At 48.9% G+C, this 19,977-nt stretch overlaps 1 protein-coding gene across 1 annotated transcript in view; it reads left to right on the forward strand.

Annotated features, from left to right (window-relative positions):
• LOC133351802 (E3 ubiquitin-protein ligase SHPRH-like) overlaps positions 1-19,977 on the forward strand; it is a 94,310-nt gene that overhangs the window by 8,482 nt on the left and 65,851 nt on the right. The window contains 10 exon segments of the mRNA XM_061567339.1: positions 757-1,040; positions 9,738-9,816; positions 10,069-10,201; positions 11,735-12,104; positions 12,909-13,039; positions 13,492-13,654; positions 15,674-15,752; positions 17,188-17,351; positions 18,052-18,147; positions 18,606-18,766. Coding sequence (XP_061423323.1) covers positions 757-1,040; positions 9,738-9,816; positions 10,069-10,201; positions 11,735-12,104; positions 12,909-13,039; positions 13,492-13,654; positions 15,674-15,752; positions 17,188-17,351; positions 18,052-18,147; positions 18,606-18,766 — 1,660 coding nt within the window.

Consider the following 19,977-nt stretch of genomic DNA (forward strand, 5'->3'; position numbering starts at 1 on the left):
CCACGCCGCCGTTGACCCTGGCCATTGACCGAGCAACCCAACGTTCCTACCAGCTCCCTCCGCAGGAATGTGTTTAATTCGTGGCTCACAATGAACATGTCAAAGGTCCTTTCTTCCCTTTAACAACTTATGAAAAATATATCATTTGATCCAGATTGTGGTTTTAATTCAGCAACTATCATATACAGACTTTTAGCAAGGCATGCAACGCTCAACCGCCCAGCAGTTACATAAATTGCCTCTATTCAGGGTTTCAAATTCAATAATAAATATATGATTTAGTGTCTCGTAAGATTTTGTTTGTAACGTTCGCCTAAATGTAACATTGACGTATATTCTATGCTTGTATTTTAGGTATTTAAACTGATTCAATTCATCGATTCACCATTAAATCCACACATTTGGCACATTTCACGTGCTTTATATGGAATACACAAGACACCCAACACACCACCTATTGTGCTGATGTGTTTTCTAGAGATGGATCGATGCGTCCATCAATATCAATTGTTAAGCTCACAATACATGCATCGAATTACATATGTGAGAAGCAATATTATTTCAATAAATTATTGAATCAGGAACGCAGTCCTGAATCAGGATAAATTGATCAAATTGCAGTTACTGCGGTGGCAGGGATCGGGGGGGTGGGGGGGGGATGTACTTTGTTTAATCTCCCGTGGAGACTCGCAACAGCCTTGTCATAGAGGCGAGCTGGCTCTGGCAGCTTCTCCTTTCCCGCGCGTCTGCGAGCAGGGCTCAGGACCATGATCGTCGAGGCGTTCCGCAAGGCTAAGGGCCGCAAGGGCGTGTCCATGAGCGCCTTGTATCGCCACCTGTCGGCTTCCTGCGGCTACGACGCCGTGCAGAAGCGGAAGGCGGTGCAGAGCGCCGTGCGGGTCATGCTGGACGCCGGCACGCTGCAGCACGTCAAGGGGCAGGGTCTCGGGGGAACCTTCCGCGTCAGCAAGAGCTACAGAGAGCCTGTCGCTGGGCTCACCATGAGCGCGCGCAAGGCACGGGCCACGCCTGCGGAAAAGGTGCGATGTCGGGAAAGTACCTTGTTGCCCATAATAGAGCTTTTTGGGTTAGAACGCGTCAATATAGGTGTGTCGTTAAACCCGCCACCAGCCGACACAGCCAATTAGTAAGGTTTGTCACGTAAACAAAACTTGCCAATAGTAAACCCACAATATTTGCCATTCTAGGATGACGTTTGGCCGTCATTGCCTTGTGTACTTGTGTAGTTTGCACAATTTTTTGTGTTGTCCTTCCCCCCGCACCCACCAATTAGCACGGTTGGCTATGTATGATGTAAAATATGTTGAACAATACATTGCGTTTGAATTGTTTGTAGCCGTACCGTGAATTGTACACTATTTACGTTTATATACATACTAGTTCATGAAGCCTGTCTTCACCAGGCAAAAGTTTCAATAAATAAAATAATGAACCTGATATGATTTTTTACAATTTGTACCAATGATCAGGCACAAACAACCACTCCAAAAACTAGTATTTTTCCACAGATTTCGGATTCAACTTACGTTTACAGACGTAGCCATCGGAAACTGCCGATTCCATTATTTTATTATTAAAAAGAACACAAATTAATGAACTTACTACTCTGTGAGGGAAAGCTCCTATATTTTACTGTTTTCGAATTCAGATTTATTGTAAAAAAAGCACTTGAATCCGACAACATAAAAACTATAAAACAGAACAATGGTTCTCACTTAAATTTTATTTGCTGTTTAATGCTCTATCCAACGAAAAAAAATGCAATCTTGTATTTTCAACGGTTTCTGAATGACACGCACTACCATGTTTATGGGACACTTAAATTCAAGATTTGGGGGCTTAAAATAAAAAATGTATAATTTTGCATACCAAATTTCATTTTTCTATCTTGCCGGAAAGCACACTCGAGTTTTTTGAGACGCAGATTAAGGTCTGTATATAGATTCTAGATTTGAAGCTTTCGTGACTGCAAAGATTCATATTCTTAGGTTTTTTTCGGTTAAGTCACGTAAGTAAAACATCAAAATAAAAATAAAATGATGTTTTACTTACGTGACTTAACCGAAACAACCTAAGAATATGTATATAGATTGTTAGAATACTATGCTTCATCTTCTTGGTTCTTTCGGTAAAGTCACGTAGAAGGGAAATAATAAAATAATAAAATAATAAAAATACAACATAATTAAATAATTATCACGACGTTTCGGCCACAACGCAAACAGCTGTCCTCAGGTGAAGAACAGGAAAGACAGACCTGTTCTTCACCTGAGGACGGCTGCTTGTGTTGTGGCCGAAACGTCGTGAGAATTATTTTATTATATTTTATTATTTTATTATTTCCCTTCTACGTGACTTTACCGAAAGAACCAAGAAGATGAATCCCTGCAGTCACGAAAGCTTTAAATCAAAACTTAATACTATGCTTCTTTAGCCTGGAGAGCCTCACTGAGTCTCAAGGCCTGGTGATGATTTGCAGTAGGGGGTGCTGTTGCCATGTGGAGTCATTTGCATGTGACTTTTAAGCATTATAACTTTTTGGCCAATATGAGTTACACTGGTTTTTTTTTATTGTGGGAGGAAATCCGAGAATCCATGCAGAACAGGGGGAGAACATAAAAATTCCACGCAGAAAGGTGCCCGAGTCAGGAATCAAGCCCAGGCCTTTGCTTTGTAAGTGTAGTAGAGTTACCCACTCGATATTCACAAACAGGGAGAGCTAATCGTTGACAAGGGTTTCCCGCTCAAACTAACGGTCAGGGTCTCACAAGTTGTGAGAGCTGACCGTTAACAAGGTTTTCCCGCGCGACCTAACGGTCAGGGTCAGATAGGGTAAATTGGGATCGAAAAGCAGATTGGGAACGACCAATCACAGGGTTCCACAAGGTGGCCGGGGATTGGACAACCCGGCCACGAACGAGTATAAAGCCAGAACGCTCAGAGCTCTCGGGGAGTCCGACGACACGAAGACCCAAGACGGCGGAAGAAGCATAGGACCCTGGACCAAGCCCTCCAGCCCTTATAAGGGCTAGGGTTCAGAGTAACCAGTGGTCAGGGAGACATCTCCCTAGGTCCAGTCAGAGGACACTGAAGGAGCGGGGTATGAGTAGCCTGTAGGCTTGTACGTTCGGAGTGTAACGGGTGAGGGGACCGTATACCCCTCGGTGCATAGGGACTGTATTCACAAATAAAGTGTGTGCTACTAAAAGACGTACAAGAGTCTGTCTGTACAATACTACATTTGGCGTCAGGAGATGGAAACAAGACGAACGAACCGCACGCGAAGTCCCGATGATGCAAGCTCCGACTCACCCGTGGGTGCTGCGGGCGGCGCTGAAGATGTTGGCGTGCTGCCAGCCGCCCCACCACCAGCTGTGCAGCCGATCGCCGCGAGCGACGGCAACCAGGCTGCTCACGCCCGCCTCGCCCAGCTGCTGCATGCTGCAGCAGCCATCCTGGAGCAGCTTACCCTGGGGGCTGCGGGCGGGGAGGAGCGGCCGACAGCGAGCGTCCCCGCCATCGCAAACCCGGAAGAGAACGTCCTTCCCGCCGATGGGTCACGTGGGGGCGGAAGCCAAGTGCATGCTGGGACCTCCGGGGGCCAATCACGACACACTGCGTTATCAGAGAGCGATGCTGCCTCTGCAGGACACTCCAACAACACCGCGTCATCACGGCTGCGACGCCGTACAGTACATGTTGTCGACCAAGCCATCGCTGCGTTCGGAACCGAGTCCGAGCTTGACGAAGACGACGACACAGCTGCTCTACAGCAGCGACTGCCTGTCTTTCGCGAATTCTCGTCCACAGGGGGCGACTGGGCAGCATTTCAACGTCGCTTCCTCAGTCACCAGGAGATGGTGGGCTGGTCGGATGCACAAGCACTTCGTGCATTGCCAGCCACCTTGGACGATGACTCTCTCGCTGCACTCATCTCCATTCCCAAGCGACAAAGGGCGACACTACAAGCAGCACTTCAGCGGCTGTCTGATGTCTACGGACCTCCTTCCGCCACACGCCACCAATTCTACGAGAGACGGTGCAAGCCAAGGGAGTCGCCATTGGCGTTCCGCACCGCGCTACTCGCCATGGCAAGAGCGGCTTACCCCCGCATGGACGATGAGGCTATCGACGCACTCGTCCTTCAGAAGCTGCTGGAGATGGCGAGGGGGCTGCGCCTTGTCATCCAGGCCGTGGATGACGAGGACATGTGCTCACTGCGAGCTGCCCGGAGCATTCATGCTCACTTAATGCTGGACCAGGACGAGACCATCACCGCTTCGGCTACGACATCGGTACCTGCCAGCAGGGACAACGCTCGCTCTCCTGATCGAGTCTTCTCGACGTTCAGCGCGACGCCCCAGCGATCACCAAATCGCACCAGTCGCCGCAACGACTGGGAGCGGGGACGGCCCTTCCCCCGCGACGACGCGACGTGTTTCAACTGTGGCCGCCGAGGCCATTTCTCTCCCGACTGCCGTGCACCTCGCCGCCGCTCCGCCGGATCCCGAGACCGGGACTACAGAGCTTCCAGAGCAGCGCAGCATAACCAGGCAAGTCGCGGCACCCCACACGCTCGGTCCTCATACACACCACAACACACCATTGACTCCGCTCGGAACACGGCGTATGATGCGCGGCGTTTGGCCGACTTTTCACGACCACTGCGACCCGGGCAGTGGTCAGAGCTGGCCCATAGAGTGGTTGCAGCGACGGCGGGTTCCTCGGTGGTCGTTGGTTCGATCGAGGGGGTAGAGGTGCGCGTGCTTGTCGATACCGGTGCATCGGCCACTATCATCTCTGAGTTGATTTACAATATACTGCCCGTGCGATGTCGATCTTTGGAAAAGGTTTCCGTTCCGTTTTTCACTGCAAATGGAAGTTCCCTGGGGATTCTCGGCCAAATTCGGGCGCAAATTGCCATTGGAGATATTAAATTGGCCGGCCCTGTTTTTGTGTCTTCTTCCCTTGCGGTGCCGTGCCTTCTGGGAACTGATTTTCTTGCCAAAATGCCCATTAAAATCCTTATCGATCAGGGATGTATTGAACTTCCCTCGGGCCGCCGGATGGCATTTTTACCCGCGGCCACGCATTCACGGACGGAAAATGTTTCGGTACAGGCTTTTGCGGCTTGCGCTGTACGCATTCCGCCAGGGGCACAAATGCTCGTACCCTTACGGTTAAAAAAACCGCTCGCTCCCACCGCCTCGGTAAATGGCATTTTATTGGGACCTTCCAACACAGCAGTTAACAGCCTTTCGTTGGTGGCCGCACAGACTCTTGTAGCGGACGACAGGGAACCATTTATACAAGTTTTGAATGTCGGTCTGTCAGACACCGTCATTTCACAGGGGACAGTGCTCGCTCATGCGACAGTGGCGCCTCTGGGAACCGGGGTTGTCGGACACGTAGCGAACAGTCAGCAGCCTCGCCCTCATAACGGTGACGAGGGATGGATTGACGCTCTCTGCGCGGATGCCGGCGATTTATCCGGGTCACAGCAGAGTAAATTGCGGGCTCTTTTGCGGGAATTCTCGGATGTGTTCAGCAAATCACAATTTGATATTGGCTGCACCAAGCTGCTGCGTCACCACATTGACACTGGTGACGCTGCCCCTATCCGCCAAAACCCGTTTCGGCTCAGCCCTGCGGAGAAACAGCATGTTAAATGGGCAGTTGACGACATGCTGGCGGCTGATATCATTTCTCCTTCCAACAGCCCCTGGAGTGCCCCGATAGTGCTGGTCAAAAAGCACGATGGCAGTCTTCGATTCTGTGTAGATTTTCGGCGCCTAAATAAAATTTCTGTGGCTGACGCATATCCTCTTCCACGTATGGATGAGTCATTGGATGCCCTGGCAGGGGCGCGTTATTTTTCCACTTTGGACCTTCTGTCAGGGTTTTGGCAACTCCCCCTCGACGAAGCGTCAAAGCCAAAGACTGCTTTTCGGACACCACAGGGCCTTTTCGAGTTTAATAGATTGCCCATGGGGCTCCACTCAGCTCCAGCGACGTTTCAGAGGCTCATGGAGCTGGTCCTCGCTGGGCTCCAGTGGGACTCATGCCTTATCTATCTTGATGACGTTATCGTCTTTGGCCGCACGTTCAACGAACACATTGAACGGTTGCGCGCTGTTTTCGAAAAGATGCGAGCTGCGGACCTTAAATTCAAACCGCAGAAGTGCCACCTTTTGCGTGAGTCTGTGCGCTATCTAGGCCACATAGTCAGCCGCTCGGGTATTTCCACAGACCCTGAAAAGACTAAATGTGTCAGCCAATGGCCTACCCCCACCTCTGCTGGGGATGTTCGCAGTTTTATCGGGTTCGCGTCGTACTACCGACGTTTTGTGGCTGGTTTCGCTACAATCGCCAAGCCACTACACGCTCTTACAGCGAAAGGGCTGAAATTTCATTGGGGGGACGCGGAACAGGCCGCATTTGACTCCTTACGGAATGCTCTTGTAGCAGCACCGCCCCTGGCTTACCCCGATTTTGCAAAGCCGTTTATTCTGGACACCGATGCCAGTAACACCGGGATCGGCGGGGTGCTGTCCCAAATCATTGAGGGCGTTGAGAGGGTGGTTGCCTATGGAAGCAGAGTTTTGTCCCCTGCAGAGCAACGTTATTGCGTAACCCGACGCGAGCTGCTGGCCATTGTTCACTTTATACAACAATACAGGCCATACCTGTACGGTCAACGGTTTACCGTGCGCTCCGATCACTCTGCGTTACAATACGCTTTGCGCATTGATCAACCGTCTGGCCAGCTCTCCCGATGGCTTGAAGTCCTCCAGGACTACAATTTTATGGTGATTTACCGCAAGGGTACACAGCACAGTAATGCGGACGCGCTATCTCGCCTCCCGTCAGAACAATGCGCCTGTTTTACGGGTTCTGGCCGGTGCAGACCGCAAATAGTACGCCCGGTTGCACCTCTTGAAACGGTTTCTGCTGCCCTTCCTTCCGATCCTGCGCCGGGTGCGGACCACGAAAATCCGCCAGCAAGTGACGACTTGCTGGGGATAACGTTGGACGAATGGGGTCGGCACCAAATGAACGATGCGTCATTGTTGCCTCTGCGTCGTCGCGCATGTGATTCGTCCTCACGTTCAAGTAAATCGAACTCTTTTGCCATGCGCCGCGGTCTGCTCATGCATTGGGACGCTGATTCTTGCCAGTACAAAATTGTAGTGCCATCGGCTTTGCGGTGTTCGGCTGTGTGCGCAGCACACGAGCGATTGTCGCACCTGGGTGTGCATAAAACCATTGGGTTGCTAAGATTACAATTTTACTGGCCGGGCATGCTTCGCGACGTAACTGATATTTTAACGGGCTGCACCCAATGTGCGCAACGTAAACCTCCAGCGACGCCGGCATGCCCACCGCTGCAGCCCATCACGGTATCCCGTGTGAACGAGCTGGTTGCTCTCGACATTTTGGGGCCTTTCCCTACAACGCCTCGTGGTAACAAGTACCTGCTGGTTGGGGTGGAGTATTTTACACGGTGGCCTATGGCCTGGGCCCTCCCCAACCAGTCAGCAGCAGCCGTGGTGGACGCCTTTGTTCAAGGCTATGTGCTGGACAAGGGCGCTCCAGAACGGTTGCTGACCGATCAGGGAAGAAATTTTTCCAGTACCCTGCTGAGTGAGGTATGCCGCCTGTTGGGCACTAAGAAGGTGCGCACCTCGCCCTATCACCCCCAAACAGATGGCATGGTGGAGCGGTTGCATAGAACCCTCACCTCTATGCTATGCCATCAGGTTGACGAATCCCACTTAGACTGGGACCTGCAGATCCCAGGGGTCCTCGCTGCTTACCGCATGGCGCCACATGCAGCGACAGGGTTCTCCCCATTTTTCCTAATGTATGGCAGGGAGGCCATTCCCCCCGCTGATGTGCGGCTTGGGATAGAGCAGCTTCCACAGTCATCGAAGCTCACTGACCATTTGCGGTTCAACCTGCAAAAGCTGTCTGAGGCTCGTGCTGCGGCGATCGAAAATTCCGCTTCCCGCCAGCGGGCAAATTCGAGGTTGCAGGCCCCTCGCACGTCCGTGCATCGGTGGGCTCCAGGTGATATGGCGTGGCTTCATTGCCCCCAGGTGCCGGTGTCCACATCGGCTAAACTCCTAAAACCATGGCGAGGTCCGGTTGAGGTGGTCCAGGTAATGCGCCCACAGTGTGTTAAGATACGTTGGGGACGACGGCGCTGGTTCGTGCACCCCTCTCGTCTGAAGCCATTTGTTGCTCCGCGCGGCTCTGCGTCACACTCAAAACACGAGGGCCGAGCGTGTGATATGCCCGACGAGCCGGATGTCGCCCCGTTGGTACCTAACCCACAGCGCAGACGTCTCATTCCTCCTGCAGATGATGCGGGACTGAGGGAGCTGTGCGAGCCACGAGTCTCTGCACGAAGGACCCGGGAGCCACCCAACATGTTTGCCAGGATGCCTGACCCGTCTACAACAAGAGTCTCTGCAAAGAGACCTTCTGACCCACCCAACATGTTTGCCAGAATGCCTGACCCGCCCAACATGTTTGCCAGAATGCCTGACCCGCCCAACATGTTTACCAGGATGCCTGACCCGCCCAACATGTTTGCCAGGCTGCCCGACCCGTCTGCTCCAAGGGTCCCCGCAGAGAGGCCTCCTGCCCCTGCTGACATTTTTGCCAGGATTCCTGGTCAGCCTGCAGCCCGGAAAGGGGCACCCATCCCCTACGACGGGCCCGCGAAATACACACGGGCTAGATCGCGTCGCTTTTCTTGATTGCCCATCATTTTTTTTGCGCCAGCTGGATGCTGCATGCGTTGTGCGACGCGAATGTCGTTATTTGTGGTTGGTTCTGACCATGTACATATGTTGCGTTGTTGATGGGGGGGTATTTGTAGTGGGTGTTCCTGTTCTTGTTGGATGTACCTGTTCTTGTTGGTTGTGGCACACACACACACTTTGATTCATTGATGGGGATTTTCTGCTTGTAACAGCCGGGACGGCTGAGGCTTCCGAAGGGGAGGGTGATGTAGTAGAGTTACCCACTCGATATTCACAAACAGGGAGAGCTAATCGTTGACAAGGGTTTCCCGCTCAAACTAACGGTCAGGGTCTCACAAGTTGTGAGAGCTGACCGTTAACAAGGTTTTCCCGCGCGACCTAACGGTCAGGGTCAGATAGGGTAAATTGGGATCGAAAAGCAGATTGGGAACGACCAATCACAGGGTTCCACAAGGTGGCCGGGGATTGGACAACCCGGCCACGAACGAGTATAAAGCCAGAACGCTCAGAGCTCTCGGGGAGTCCGACGACACGAAGACCCAAGACGGCGGAAGAAGCATAGGACCCTGGACCAAGCCCTCCAGCCCTTATAAGGGCTAGGGTTCAGAGTAACCAGTGGTCAGGGAGACATCTCCCTAGGTCCAGTCAGAGGACACTGAAGGAGCGGGGTATGAGTAGCCTGTAGGCTTGTACGTTCGGAGTGTAACGGGTGAGGGGACCGTATACCCCTCGGTGCATAGGGACTGTATTCACAAATAAAGTGTGTGCTACTAAAAGACGTACAAGAGTCTGTCTGTACAATACTACATAAGCACTGTGCTACCCTGCCACCCAATGGGAGGCAGGGTGAAGGACTGCAGAAGTACCGTTTTAAGTTGTTGTGAATGTTACATAACGACAGACATGTATTGATGGAATATATAATTTTTGCTTTTATGATCACAGACAGTGACAGACGCTGCAACGTCGTCATCTGTACCAGCAGATGGAGAAGAGCAAAACTCCACGGGGGATGCGGGTGCAGGTGGGGATACCGAGGCAGCAAAAGACAAGACAAACATTGTTTTACGCGATGCCCCCGATAGTGCGGGAATCGTACCTCTGTCACCTGTGACAGAATTGGGGATTCCTGCGACGTTAGATATGCCAAGGACGGCCGAGGAAGCCGAGTTTCACGGCACAAGCCCCGATCACAACTACGCTCTGGGCGGAGCTCAGGTCAACAAAGGTGATGGTGTGGCAGTGAGCGATGTCGACAGGACACTTTATTCCACAGAGCGGGCTGCCAACCAGGAGAGGGAGGCACCACCTGCCATGAGGTCAGGTGGTGGTACCGAGATGGGCGTTCATGCGGAGATGGAGCCAAGGAAGCCCGTGCCCATCTTCCCCTTCAACACGAAGGACTACCGGTGAGTAGTGGGGTCTTGCATGCCACATTCTTCCTGGATTAGTGCTGCTCGGAGGGTTAATCATTTAGTTTCAGCTGCAGTGCAATTTAGCCTAATCTGATCTCGTCACAGCTAACCAGGTTTGAGCCTGAATAGTGCTGGAATGGGCAACGACCAATAGCAAACTAGTTGTAGGCTGCTGTGGGGCCACGTGATGGGCAGGCGAGCACTTAAGAACAGCATAATTTTTTTGTTAATTTGTGTACGGCGAATTTTTGTGCTCTCCTTGCTCCCATCGATTTTGTACTTTCTTCCCTCCCACATCTCTACTCCCCACCTTCAACCCTCACTGACCATCATGGTCAAGTATGGTAAAATAACCCCCATGACCTGCACAGTGTGGGGAGGCCCTCCCTGTATATGTACATGTAGTTTGTCTCGCTTTAGCAGTAAAGCTAGAGTCGTGCCGTATCCTATTTATATGTAAATCCAGCACAATTGCTCTTCAAGGCGAGTATATTTCTGTCAGGGTAAAATGAAATTTCTGAATCATTTTTAAGGATATAGACTTGTTTTAAGAATTGCACTTTATATGTATTGCCTTCTCTTGGCCACTATCATTGTTCCACACATCACGTTGATGGGCAGCTTGTCGAAAGCCAACGTTTCAAACGATGAGATTGTTTGGCTTTCACCATCTGGATATTTCCTGATTTATTTGTATAGAAAGGAGGGTGAAATTAAAGGGCAATATGTATTGTACTGTAAATTAACTATTAAACATTTAATTATTTAAGCATGAGGGCTTCGGTCTCGCCTTGTTAAAATGTGCAATTATCTTGCATCAGTAGAACTTGCTAAATGTCACCCTCTGCTAATTTCTGCCGGTCAAACGTTTGAACAATGATTAGTTGGGAATGGTGAGCTGCAGTATGAACTTGGTGGCCTTATCTTGAATACCACCCATGGCTATCTAATGGATCAGTTGCAACTGATGCCCTAACTAGTCCTGGACCACCCTCCCCCACCCCCACCCCACCACCACCCCCCCCAACATCATCAAACGTCACCGACCAGGGTGATAAAGTATGGTTGAATAACTCTCATGACTGACACATCCTAATGAGGCCTTCATCTAGCAGTGAATTGACAGAGGGCATTAAGTTAGAATTCTACTAATTTCTGCAAGCAAATCGCACAGCCTTATGTCCACACGTTTGCCGACGTCGTTAAATATAATGTATCAGCTGTGTGAGAACTGCAATTGTTTGGACATGAGACAAAAAAGGCGCGACTATCCAACATCATCTTACAGGGCATGGGAAAAGGATAAAGAAGGGAAAAGATGACCAAAGATCAACTGGATGACATGTGATAACATTGACGGATAAGCCGGCACAATACCTGGGGATGACTGTGATGGAGGGTCAACCGTGCAGATCGTTGACAGCCGAGGAGACATCGGTGGCAGTTCAGTGGTAGGTAATGATAACGATGATTATTGGGACTCCTTCCAGTGTGACCCTGGGTTTTGCATGTGGGTGACACCCGTAGGTTCGAGTGCGTGTGCGGCGAGCTGGGCTTGAGCGACTTCAAGCCGCGCGTGCAGTGCATGAGCTGCGGGCTGTGGCAGCACGCCGCCTGTGTCAACTACAGCACGGCACTGCTGCAGGCGCAGGAAGGCACCGGCGCAATTGGCGGGCGACAGCAACAGCAGCAGCAAGAGGAACAGAAGGAGGATGAAGAGGAGGCGGAGGGCGGTAGCAGTGGCGAGCGTCATCTGCCATTCCACTGCGCTCACTGCCTGGTGGCGATGGAGCCGACCCTTTCGGGGGCCACTTTGATTGTGTCTCCCAGCTCGATTAGTCACCAGTGGGTGGACGAAATCAACCGGCACGTCCGCTCCTGCACCCTGCGCGTGTTGGTGCGTGCATCCGCGCCCGATGCGTAAACCGCACTGGTTTTCACCGCTCATGTTGGACTTTGATTTTGGACTAAACTCGGAAAGATGTGGAATAACTCGGCTAATTCAAATCACATTTGACCTGTGTTACTCGAGTGAGTTGAGTCCCTTGTGATTTTCTCAAAGGGAATTGTTTCTGTTTAATAGACAGCACTGCATCATATACTGTGAGCAATGCGTTGTGTTTACAATCACGTCCTCATTGGAGCCGTCTTATCCTGTTCGCTTGTATTTAAAGGGTGTCACACTGCATCATAAATGTATTTACTTGATAAACAAATAGGAAGGACGTGTACATGTTTGTCTTGTTTGTGAATACCATGGTTTTTTTTGGAAGAACATAAACATTTATCCATTCTATCAAATTTTCACTTAACTTTTAATGAAATCAAAGTGAAACGTTTGAATAAAAAAGACAGGACATGGATTACGTAACACCTTCCAACAGGTGTTTGTCTTCAGCAGTATCAGCAGCGTGAAAATCGACTTGTCGCTGTGAGGGCAAACTGAGTTTTCATATTTGCAAATAGTAATTTTTGCTCTGGTTTGTGTCTTCAGGTTTTGCTAAATTTAGCTTAATTTTCAACACACAACTTTGACACTGATGGTTCTTTCATATGGGATCATGTTTACGAGAGTTAGTGTTCCCCCTGTTATGGACGGATGAAAGCATCAATAAGCGAATTGTAAATGCACTGAATGGCACTAGAGAGTCCAGCGGTTGATTGTGTAACCTTTGTTACATGCGTGACCCCTCCCTCGCAGGTGTACAACGGGGTAAAACGTGACGGCTTTGTGCAGCCGCGCAAGCTGGCGCAGCAGGACGTGGTCATCACCACGTACGACGTGCTGCGCACGGAGCTCAGCTATGTGGACCTGCCCTACTGCAACAGAGGGTAGGGCGCAGTGAGTTACATCGTGAACAGGGGAACGTTTGCGCTTTCGAAAGATGAGGTCATTGGCAACTCTGGATGGTTTATTTCCCTCCGCTATGCCAAATCCCCTACGGATTGGCAAAAAAAAAAGTGAAAATTATTTATTGCTCAAATGAGCTCTGAGGCAGTGCTTATTTTCAGCTTACAGCCCCGGGCCAAGTGGTGGAAATTATATTCGGTCTGGCAGAACTATCTTTAATTCACAGAGCTCATTGGAAATTAAAAATGCCGTGGATTGACTGATCCAATATAATTTCTCGCTGAGTTTGCTGAGCTCTCTGAGAATTTTCATGCATTCTCAGTCCCATGACACAACACCGATCACCCGTTCGGGATCAAATTCGTTAAAATATATATTTTTTTAATGTATTAAAATGTTACTGCGTCATCCTGGTGCGTGTCTCTTCGTCAAGAGTGGGGTCTGCAGGTGGTGCAGACAGCCTCTTGCCGTCTGAGGGCGGCCGCCGGTTCCGGCAGGGCAAGCGCTATATGGCGCTGCCGAGCCCGCTGGTGGCCGTGCACTGGTGGAGGGTTTGCCTGGACGAGGCCCAAATGGTGGAGCGCACAACCGCAAAGGTGAACGCGCGCGCAATTACGCAGCGTCCTTCAGCGGCGTGGTGACAAAGTCTTCTTCCACCTGTTTGTGCCACTCATGTAGGGTCCATTGTCCTCGCCAACTTTCTTCACGCTGCCCTGTCCTGCACCATCTCTCTTTCCGCTCTTCGGGCCACCGTGTCCGATTGCACCACATTGACCCACCGCTTCTTTTGCCTTCCTCTTGATCTCTTTCCTTCCACTTGCATCACTTGCACCTTCTGACCCACATAATTTTCCTGTTGTCTATCAACATGACAAAACCACACCCGCAGCCTTTTCTCTCTCTTATCTACTCTGTGATTTCTACCACATTGAGTCTTTCTCTCACTTCTTAATTTTTGACCCTGTCCTTCCTTGTCAAACCCAACATCCACCGCAACATCCTCATCTCTGTGACTGCCATAGGTCCCTCCGTCTTTCTTGTGTCCCGGCACTCTGCCCCATACAACAGCACCGGCCTCACCACTGTCTTGTACTATAGACTGCACTATACACTACATTATACACTGCACTATACACTACAAACTTTTCCCTTCAACCAAACTGGGACCCTCTTATCGCACACCACACCAGTCATCTCTCGCCATTTCAGCCATCCAGCCCTTGTTCTCATCTCTCCTTTTTGTGATCCATCAGCACACATCGTTGTACCCAGGTACATACACGAGAACAAACTCACAACAACCAGTCACAATTACTCATTCGACCACCAAGCAAGCAAAAATGCCATAAAACACAAATAACACAATCAGGATTCAACAGGCTTCCCCACAGCACTACATCTACAAATCTCAACATCACGAAAGAAATTTTAAATTAATCTTAGATGATGCTACATTACATGCTAGCTATTTTTACTTCAGTTAGCTAACTGGCCCTCCGATCACGCCGAACGAAAAATGCTAACGTAGGCGGCTAGGCCAGCTAGAAGGCTCCGGCATGTCAAAGAATACACCCAACATGGCAAATTTGATTGGTTAAAGAATATGACAATCAACAATATCGTCCCCATTTGCTTCAACAGCAGAGGGGATTCACTCTACATTCTGAAGGCCTCAGGGTAGATTTTTCACCCGGAGAGGCGGAGACAGCACAGGTGGAAAATCTCATTGGATAAATGCTCTAATTTATGAGCTGCACTGGAAGCAGCACAACTGAGGGAGAGAGTAGCAATAAAATTACGCTAATAGACTGGTGGAAATGAACTTTGTAAAATACATATAGCATTGATGAAAATATATTTGTTAAATTATAAAAAATCAAATTTTCTGATTCTGACAATCTCTAGGCCAGCTGAGAAGGCCTTGCTGGCCCTGATGGGCCGCCTCTGGTCTTACCACAATAGACTAGCTGCTAGTTATGCAACCAATGTCCTTATTAATACTGAAAATGTTGATGGCAAAGAGTATAATTCTTTGGGGAGCTTGTACATACAGTCATATTTCGATTTACGTCTCCCCCTTTGACGTCGTTTTGCTAATGCATCCTCACTTTATTAACACTGCCACTTGATTTACATCGCCTCAACCCACACTCACGTCACTGACATCATCGTCCGTTCTTTCTCGTATCTGTCGCCTTGGCCTTCGCCCACACCTACCCTGTAAATTGCTTTGATTTACGTCGTTTCGATACTTGTCGTCACACATTTCAGGAACGCATCCCCACATTTATTTATTTTGATATAACAACATTTAATTACCGGTGGAACATCAAATTACATTCTAGATTTTAAGCTTTCGTAATTTTAGCTGTGACGGTCTCACCTGATGACGGAGACTTGTGTTGCCTCCGAAACGTCGTATTTTTTACCTACGTGACTTTACCGGAAAAAAAACCTAAGAGTATAAAATTACATACTTAAAACTGCAACTGCTGATTTTCAGTGCATTGGCTGAGTAGTAATGCTCAAACACGTTTCCCGTGCATACTCTTGCATCAGTTGTTGGGGCACGTTGAGTGTGTTGCATGCGTGTGTTGATTTGTCTCGCACCACAGGCTGCCGAGATGGCTCTGCGTCTCAGCTCGGTGAATCGCTGGTGTGTGACTGGGACACCTGTCCAGCGCGGACTGGAGGGTAAGTGCAGCCACGGGTGGGCCGGTAAACGAATGAGCGGCCTACGTTTCGTGGTGTGAACTGATTCAATTTCAAATTGAAATGATGGAATTTTTTTAGTGAAGAAATGCATCGTGAGAAAAACAAGGTGTTGGTGCAGTGATCATTGATTTTTTTTGTGAAGATACCCGTAGGCTGAAATGTCACGTATTAGGGGTGAGATTCGGATTACATTTTCATAGATATTGGATTTTTAGATTTATAGATTCGTTTTTAATTAAAATGGTCATATTTTTGGATTTGAATAGATTTGAATGGATTACATTTAAATCACATGCTCATGTCTCAATCCTGGCACCTGAATTGTCCGTATGCCTGTTTTCTCCAACATGTGTTTTCTTGATAAAGAAAAAGAAATCAGAAACCGTTGTACCGATGTGTAAACACAATTAGGAAACCTCACCACATGCATCATTAATTAACACTGCATAATATACATAAAAAACTATCATGGGGGTTGACATTACGGGCTGCGGACTTCTTTAGGATATTAATGGACACTGCATTGCTACATTTTTTCTTTCCCAACATTAATTTATCCACGTACAAATTTTATCACGTAACTTTTATTTGAAAGGCGTTTATGCATATATTACTTACAACCGAATGTCAAATAGTTGTTCTTCATTGGCCTTACGAAATAATCATCACCATGCATTTAGTGACTTAGTAAGGGTTTGTTTGCTTCTCGATGTTTACGGATTTAAAAAATGCCTCATCAACTCAAAACTGTTCATTTGCATCGTCTTTTTTTGTAAGCAAATTAGCAACTTATAATGTATTGTACCTGTTTGCAACCTGATTGAGTTATCACTTCTAAAATATTCACCCACATAAACTATACTGCTTCATAAGAGATTTTATAGCAGTCTTCTGCTACTATAATTCACGATAAATATTCAAAGGTTATAAATATATGCACTGACCTGATAATAAACCCAAGACAGGGGAATTTATAATTAGAGTTTTCATTTTCCTATGTAGGCTATCCTCCTGGGCTAAAAGACCAACCTGTCCACAGTGGTTAGTGAACTCCGTTATGAACCCAACGAGCTGAGTTCAAATGTACAAAGGAATTTACACATTTTCTCGCCAACGACAATCTACCCATAGTTTACAGATAATTTTTCAGGAATCGAGTGTTTTGACCAATAGCAGTGATATTGTGTATTTTTTTTGGTATCTATGGGAGGAAAGTGGAGAAAACCCAGAGGAAAATCCATGCATCATGCAAACTCCACACAGAAAGGTGCCAGAGTCGGGAATCGAACTCGGGCACTTCTTGCCATTAGGCACCAGCGTTCCCGCCGCGCTGCCCCCCGCAGCCTGCCGATGACGAGTAAACATTTGCCTCCCTGCCTAACGGGTGACGTCGGCTGTGCCTCTGCGCCATCAGACCTGTACGGCCTGGTGCTGTTCCTGGGCGTGGAGCCGTTCTGGGTGCGCCACTGGTGGGAGCGGCTGCTCTACCGCCCGTACGTGCGTGGCGACCCCACGCCGCTCTACCTCCTCGTCTCCGCAATCATGTGGCGCTCGTCCAAGAAGCACGTCATCGACCAGGTTGCGTGAGCTACGCGGCAAAAGACAAGCAATCCCCGTGTGACCACGAACGGACTGTTGCGGCAAAACTGCCGTTAAAGACTAGCATCAATGAGGCTTGACGTGGCACACGAGGGGGTGGTTGGCCAACACCACACCCAGCCGCCCTTTGCTTTTCCAATGCTGATATTTACACGCCACAACCAGATACTCGCTTAAGGCTGATTTGACCTCGGGAAAGCCCAGGACCGGTTTAAATATTCGCCACTGATATTGTTTGTGAGTCAGAATCGAACTCAGGTCCCTGGGGTTTGTAGTGCAGTGAGCTGCACACGTTAGACCACAGTAATTTTAACATGTAAAAAAATAATAGTTTAGTGCATTTGGTAGCCATGCGATTCTTATAATAATAAAACTATTTCGAACATAGCCAGCAGTACTTTCACAGTAGGGGGGACTATGTTGCCGTGTATACTCCCAATTGGGTAATTTGCAGGTAATTGTAGAGCAGTGTTATTATTTTCACCCGGATATATAATTTGTTTAAGTTATGGGAAGGAAACCGAAGTACAACATTTGCATATTGTGCCCATTGCTGCGTCGCTGCCGGTCTACGCATGCTTGAATCAGCACGAGTGGCTGGCAGCCGGATGTGTCCTCGGAGCGAGTGCGAGTCCGTTAAATGCACGCGGGCACTCTGCCACCAATTGCCCTCTTCCAGATTGAGCTGCCCCCGCAGACAGAGGACATGCACTGGCTAAGGTTCTCCCCCGTCGAGCAGCACTTCTACCAACGTCAACACGAGCTCTGCTCCCAGGTGACCGGCACGACACCTTCGTTTGGAAACGTTTCAAAATCTTCTTCTTCCGTACGGCTGATGTAGATGCAGAGCTACGACTACAATTTCACATTTCGGGTGATCAAGCCAGACACCGCGTCAGGAGCCAGCAGAGTATATCACTGTGATGTCTCCTTCGTATTTGTGGATTGGGAATTGCGTTGTTATATGTTGTACGGTCTGTTCTGGATAATCATAGTCGAACATCGGAGAGTTTTTTTTTCATTTGTGCATCAGGTATCTACATCTGTCATGGTTTGCAACCAGTGAAGTTATGCAAGAACAGGGGTAATTTGTTCTAAATGAATAATCGGGTTGGGACCCTAGCAGCTGCATTCTTAGTCTGGCTCTTTGAACCTTGTTAATAATTGCAATAATGCCAGCTGTAAGTGTTGACATCACTGCACCCCCACGTGATCGTGAACTTTCTTTCCCAGGATGCTCTGGTCAAGCTGCGCAAGTTGCCGGACTGGTCGGTGCGGCTGAGCGCCCTAGAGCGGCGCACCGTGTCCAGCTTGCTGGCCCCGCTGCTGCGGCTACGCCAGGCGTGCTGCCACCCCCAGGTGGTGCGTGGAGAGTTCCTGCCGCTGCAGAAGAGGTCAGCACATCGGTGTGAAAGGAGCGAATAGGGTGCTTGGCAGAGGTCGCAAACGGGTTTTGATTCCTTACCCGTACCCAGCCGCAGCAGGGTCGCAAATGGGTACCCGTACCCGTACCCGGTCGGACCAGGGTCGCAAACGGCTACCCGTACCCGTACCCGGTCGGGTACGAGTAGCCGGGTATCGGGTAGGGTACGGGTATCGGGTACCCGGTTGCGACCTCTGGGGCTTGGCATCCTATGTTTATAGTATCTCTTATTTTGTTGTAGCTATGGGATAAAACTGAGTTCTCCGGTTTCCTCCCATAGCCACAAAAAAAAACATACAATGTAACTGGAATTTGCCAAACATCGCAATGCTGAACAGTGATCCGCAAATTACTTTATTGGGATCACACACAGCAGCAACTTGACCACCCTACTGAGAAAGTCCTGGCAGGACCCTTCTGAAAATTATTGAGGCTTTGCTGGGTAAACAAGTGCAACGATAACACCAACATAGGCTCTTAACCATAATGTTCTACAGCAAAGTATAATGAGTTTGTATACACAATTTTAGTTTGTGTTGAACAGGGCCCCAGAGTTTAGACTGAGTGCGCTTGCTAATGAAATCTGATAACCCAGTAGAATGTGTTAACAAGCATTACTATAAACTGATCCAGAGTTTCCTTTAACAAGTGCTGATGGATTATTTTGGTTTGGAAAGCCAAGAGGCCAGGGGCCTAAAACATGTATTCACATATGTGTGGAGATACAGCAATGAGTTCTCATTATGTGGATTTGATGCTAATAGCAGCTGCACCTCTGCCAGGGTGAAATGGATACGTTTTGCCAGTGTTGTAATATAAAACCTTACAGCATACACTGATGAAATGTTTCATGTAACAATATTATCTGTGCTCATCTTAATAATATTTTCTATCATTGTTAGCCTTGGCCTATCCACTGCTGGATGAAGGCCTACGACATTATTGGCATCATAGGGCAATTCAGCGAAATCCATTGTTGTACTGTACATCCTTGGACCCACATCTGCAGCACCCCATCTTTACCAATGCACACTGACCAGTGTGGTAAAGTATGGTCAAAGAGCCCCTATGACCTGCACAGCGTGTTGAGGCCCATATCGGGTAGATGTTTACACATCCACTAACGTTGATGGTCATCGTGCTGAGTTTGTGTAACATCTTCACTGTTGTGTTTGACGTGCC

Source organism: Lethenteron reissneri, chromosome 5 (assembly GCF_015708825.2).
Source record: "Lethenteron reissneri isolate LAM-NWPU_2019-01 chromosome 5, ASM1570882v1, whole genome shotgun sequence".
Taxonomy (NCBI): Eukaryota; Metazoa; Chordata; class Hyperoartia; order Petromyzontiformes; family Petromyzontidae; genus Lethenteron; species Lethenteron reissneri.